Source organism: Mus musculus, chromosome 2 (genome assembly GCF_000001635.26).
Source record: "Mus musculus strain C57BL/6J chromosome 2, GRCm38.p6 C57BL/6J".
NCBI classification, from domain to species: domain Eukaryota; kingdom Metazoa; phylum Chordata; class Mammalia; order Rodentia; family Muridae; genus Mus; species Mus musculus.
In genome coordinates this window covers 90,710,600-90,716,405 of record NC_000068.7, presented here as the reverse complement: position 1 = coordinate 90,716,405, position 5,806 = coordinate 90,710,600, and the positions used below count along the sequence as shown (strand labels likewise).

Sequence of the window (5,806 nt, the reverse complement as noted above, 5' to 3'; positions counted from 1 at the left end):
CCTTGATCTGGCTTACTTTTATCAAATATTTAGCAATATCACCATATATATATCTTACCATATATGGTATATAGGGAAAGATGTCTAGCTTCTTTCCCACCCAAGAATCAGGGAAGTGACTTTGAAAGAATAAGTACAATTTGACTACAGGTTGATCACCCTTAATCTAAGATCCACAATACCCGAGTTGAAACTTTTTGGACTCTGATGTGTCAACTTAAGTGGAAAACCCCACACGATCTCCTGTGAGGGCCGCAGTCAGAACAGAGGGCGGGGAGATGGCCCACTGGCAAAACCCTTGCTGTACAAGCATGAGGACATGGATTTGGATCCCCAACATCCATGTAAAGGGCAGGGTGGGGGTGGCAGCATGTAGAGGTAAGCACAGGAGTGGGAGGCAGAGATAGGTAGATATGGGTGTGTGTGCGCACGCTTAATGACCAGTCAAGCAAGCCAAAATGGCTGGCTCTGTGTTCAGTGAGAGATCCTGTTTCAAAAAGATAAGATACAGGGACTGGGGAGACGGCTCAGGGGTTAAGAATACTTCCTGCTCCTCCAGGAACCCAGTTTGGTCCCCAGCACTGTATAGCAGCTCCAAGCCACTTGTGAGTCTGGCACCAGAGGAGCAGGCTCCTTTCTCTAGCCTGAGGCACCCACACACGTGACAGGCACTCACACAGACACAAACACACACGTGACAGGCACTCACACAGACACAAACACACACGTGACAGGCACTCACACAGACACTAACACACACGTGACAGGCACTCACACAGACACTAACACACAAAACCAAACCTCTAAGTTAAGAAAAGCTGGGTGGTGCTGGAGAGATGGCTCAGTGGTCAGGAGCCATCAGAGCTTTGCTGCTCTGCAGAGGACCTGACTTTGATGTTCACCAATCCTATGGTGGCTCACAAAAATCCTGTGTTTTATTCCAGAGGCCCTTTTCTGACTTCCATGGGCACCACACACACACTTAGTACATATACATATATGGGAGCAGGGGTGTGGGGGAGAAAGCCTCATACATAAAAAAATAAAAAAGGACTCTTAAAAGAAGAAGAAGAAAAGAAAAAGAAAAAAAAGGAGGGACTGGAAAGATGGCTCAGCACTTCTATGCTGTCTCACAACTACCCAAAATACTAGAGTACAGCGGATCTTTCTTCTGACCTCTGCAGGCACCAGGTATGCAGCACATGGTGTACTTATAAACATGCAGGCAAAACATTCACAAACACAGAATTTTAAAAATAGAATTTAAAGCCAGGTGTGGTGGCGCACACCTTTAATCCCAGCACTTGGGAGGCAGAGGCAGGCGGATTTCTGAGTTCGAGGCCAGCCTGGTCTACAGAGTGAGTTCCAGGACAGCCAGGGCTACACAGAGAAACCCTGTCTCGAAAATACCAAAAAAAAAAAAAAAAAAAAAAAAAAAAAAAAAAGAATTAAAAAAAAAATACAGATGAAAAGATGGAGTGGAGTGGGATATCAGAAGATCCATGAAGCTGACCTCTACCTTCCGTGAGTGACTATATCCGCACATATACCACACCCATTACTTTTATGAGTATTAGTACTTGGAAAATAACAAAATCTTTCATTAAATAAGTATATCTTTTAATATATATTTATTATATATATACAGATACTGAATTTTCTAAAGTAGCTTTAACAAATCTATTGTGATCATCTACATCCTTAAAAATTTATTGCTTCATAGTTATCTTGAAGTGGCACTTCATGGCTCAAGGTTTACTTCATTTAAAATCATGTTTTTAAAGTTCCACTGCTTTTTGGTGAGTTATCAGACTCGCTTATATTATTATAGTCTGCCACTGTTGTAATGTAGCTGATGAAGTTTTAGATCAAGGGTAGAAATCTTCAAGTTTGTATTTCACAGTTAATGTATTGTCTTCGACATGGCTCTTTTGTGCTTAAGTGGTACATATTTCCTTCTAGGGTTCAAACTTAGAGACTCACACACTAGACAAAGGCTCTAATAGTAAGCTATATTCCCACCTTTAAAAAAAATGAGATAGAATCTCATTATATTTTCAAAGCAGGAGTTGGAATGTCTAACCTCAAGTGATTCCCCAACTTAGCCTGTCAAAAGCACCTATGAGTACATGCTACTAACTCACTGCATTTTGAGTGAATTTAAAACACACACTAAAATACACAGACACACACACACACACACACACACACATACACACACACAGACACACACAGTTTTATTTACATGAAGGAAAAAAATGAGTCAATCTAGTTGGTCATGTAAATATAACTCACTGAAGAAGGTGAAGGCGTCACTACTGTACCCTCACCCCTAGCTGGGATACTTTGACTTCCAAGATGCCTATCTAGGACTGAGCCACACATGGAGCAGTTAAACTTGTGCTATCAGACACAATGGCTTCCTCCACTAGAGAAATACCAAGACAATGCACTTGAGAGGGACGCACTTCTGCACAGAGTGTTTAGGAAGGGTCCGAGCACAACACCGTACCTTATCATAATACTGCAACTTGGGGGTGGACACAATCTCCCCGTCCTCTGATCGGATCAAGCGATCTAAAAATTCTTCTTTGCCCACTTCAGATGCTGCCTGACAGAAACATTCCAGAGCCTGAAGAGATAAATAATAAAACACAAAATAACTTACTAGAGATTGTGCAAAGGTTGGACATAGTGGGACAGACACACCTTTCACCTCAACAGTTTGGAGACTTGGGCTACATAATGAGACTGTTTCAACAACAACAAAAGTTCACTTCAATTCTAGTTACTATAAATCAGGATGCATTTACTAGGGAAAGCTAAAATAGAAGTAAAATCACTTAAGGAAACCTTTACTACATTCAAATGTTCTGTCAAATCTAAATTTTCTTTGTTTAACTGTTTTAGCTTTTTGGGACAGGGTCATACTCTATATATGGCCCTGGCCATCTTAGAACTCATTATGTGGACTAGACTGGTCTCTAACTCAAGAGATCTGCCTGCCTCTGCCTCCCTGGTTGTCAGGATTAAAAGTGTGCACAATAATCCCTGACTGCTAAATTTTGAGGGATTATTTAATATTTTTCTTAAAATTTTCTCATTTAGAAAAAAATTTTTTAAATCTATTTTGTGCACATGTGCCACAGCATACATACAGAGGTCAGAAAGCAACTTTCAGAAAATGACTCTTTCCTTCCGGTGTGTGGGTCTTGGGGAGTGAACTCAGGTTTGAAGCAAGTGTTCTTACCACTAAAAAGCCACCTTGTTTGTCCCTATGTCAGTTTTAAAATGCTATTATATATATAAAGATTTATATTTGCTGTCATGTATATGTATCGTAAGTGCGCACCAGGAGGAGATGTCAGATTCCCTGGATCTGGAGTTATACTTATGGTTCTAAGCCACCATGTAGGAATTTAACCTGTGTCCTCTAAAATGGCAACAAGTACTCTTAGCCACTGAAACATTTCTCTAGCATGTTAAACACTGTTATTACTGAACAAACATGTACTGCCAGATGTGATGACAAGTCCCAGCTGACTGAGGAGGTGGAGGTAGGTAAATTTTTGTTGAATTCAAAGCTGGCCTGGTCTACATATTGAGTTAGTTCATGGTCAACTAGGGCTTCATAGTGACCTTGTCTCAAAAACCACAAAACCAAACAGAAAAAGCAAATACACTTCGAGTACTCAGGAGGCAGAGGTAGGGAGATGTCTGTGAGTCCAAGGCCAGTCTGGTCCACAGTGAGTTCTAGGCCAGCCAGGGCTACATAGCGAGATCCTGTCCCAAAACAAAATACAGATATGCCCGTAATACCAATATTTGGGAGACTGAAGTAAGTACCAGGACAGCAAGTTCAAGGCCAGCCTCAAATTTTAATAAATAAAAAGGGGAGGAATCTTTAGAATTAAGCCAGTTCTATCAACACATTGTATATTTTGAAGGAACAAACTCTTATTATTTAATTAGCAAAGGTGGAATTGGTCCAAGGACATAGCTCAGTGGAAATGGACTTGTCTAGTAGGCCAGGCTCTAGATATAATCACTAGCATCTCACACTTCTGTGTAAAGTTTAGTAACATGTCTATCTGGGTTTTTAAAAACTTAAAACAATTTATCTTGATGTTTTTGTTTGACACAATTGTAATAAAGTACTACAGCAGCATGTTACCAACTACAGGACGTGACCAGTAGGTATACTGTTTCTTCACTAGCTCTATCTTTTCTCCTCTAACTGTAAAAACAGGTGTTCTGCCTATATATGTATGTATATATATGTGTCTGTGCAACACTTGCCTAGATAGACGGAAACCAGACGGAAATCCTCACTAGCTTGCTCACCACTCAAATGTACCTTACCTTCTGCACTTCCCCCGTAACCAGGTAACACCGTCCCAGCATAAAGCGACAAGACCCAACATTGACTTGACACCAGGGATGCAGTAGTTGGATATAATCCTAAAAGACATAAAAGAACATTCTGATTAGAAAATAAGCATTCTATAAGAACAGTCATGTCTAAGCTCTTCAGAGGAGAAGAGAGTGGTCATTACCAGGCTTTATTTCTGAGATACTCAGAAAAATGAATCCAGCTAGTACAGTTAATATAAACTATGAGAAAGCAGAGCCGGGGTAGAGGTGCACTCCTATAATCACAACTAATTCAAATCTGGGATGGGAGGATCACTTGTGGTCAAGAGTACGAAGCCAGCCTAGGCAACACAGCAAGTAAGGGAGTTCAGACACAGGTAAACACAGATTCTCCCATTTAAGCAACTTCCCAAGTTTTGGTGTTCCCATATTCAGGGTTTTCCCATGTAAATTGTTTGTTTTATTTTAAAGAAAACCTAATGAAAATTTAAAGGTTTTCTTTTTGAATCTGAAGACAAGTTTACTAGAGTCTAAGCAGTCAGCTGCTTAGAGGAAGAAGCTGGAAAAACAGAGAAAGCCATGCTGTTTGAGTGAAGCTGGCATGGAGGCCAGCTACACAACAAGGGAAGCTTTGGAGAAAGTGTGGTGATATCCACTCCCAAACGGTGAAGAGTTAGAAATTAAAGAAAAAAGGTTGTTCTGAGTAGTTCTGAGAATCGAGACTTAGGCTGCATGGCTGTGGTTCTGTGAGCTACTGTTAAGAAGGTATGATTTAAAAACAAAATGACCAGAGAGAGAGAGAGGACTTGGCGGTTTAGAGCACTGTTCTTGTAGAGAACCTGTGTTTACTTCCAAGCATCCACATGGTAGACCACAACTCCAGTTCAGCGGATTCAATCCCTTCTTCTGGTCTCCATGGGCATCAGGCAAGCACATGGTACAGAGATATATACATGCAAACATGTAGGGGATGGAGAGGGTATACAAGGCCTGTGCATTCAGATAAGCACTAGAGAAGCCAGGGAAGTTAAACACAAAGCTTATCTTTACTTATTTATTTATTTATTATATGTAAATACACTGTAGCTGTCTTCAGACACACCAGAAGAGGGAGTCAGATCTTGTTACGGATGGTTGTGAGCCACCATGTGGTTGCTGAGATTTGAACTCTGGACCTTCGGAAGAGCAGTCGGGTGCTCTTACCCACTGAGCCATCTCACCAGCCCCCAAAGCTTATCTTTACAATTGAATGAGGTGCTTAGCTGTTCTTCCAGGAATGCTGGGAATGGATATAGTTTTATAACTGGTGATCCTTTTCTGTCGGATGAACCAGGCTTGGCTTGTATCTCACAGACTTAACCTTTTACTTACCCCAAGTCTTTACCCCTTAAAATGCTGAACATTACTTTTAGGCCACAAAAATCCTTGTAAG

General features: G+C 40.9%; 1 protein-coding gene across 3 annotated transcripts in view; it reads right to left on the bottom strand.

Annotated features, from left to right (window-relative positions):
• Nup160 (nucleoporin 160) overlaps nucleotides 1-5,806 on the bottom strand; it is a 62,113-nt gene that overhangs the window by 22,922 nt on the left and 33,385 nt on the right. For all 3 annotated transcript variants that reach the window (NM_021512.2, XM_006499968.4, XM_030251919.1), the window contains 2 exons: nucleotides 4,363-4,461; nucleotides 2,513-2,632 (listed from right to left, as the gene is read on the bottom strand). In NM_021512.2, the coding sequence (NP_067487.1) occupies nucleotides 2,513-2,632; nucleotides 4,363-4,461 (219 nt within the window). The remainder of the gene's footprint in view (nucleotides 1-2,512; nucleotides 2,633-4,362; nucleotides 4,462-5,806) is intronic.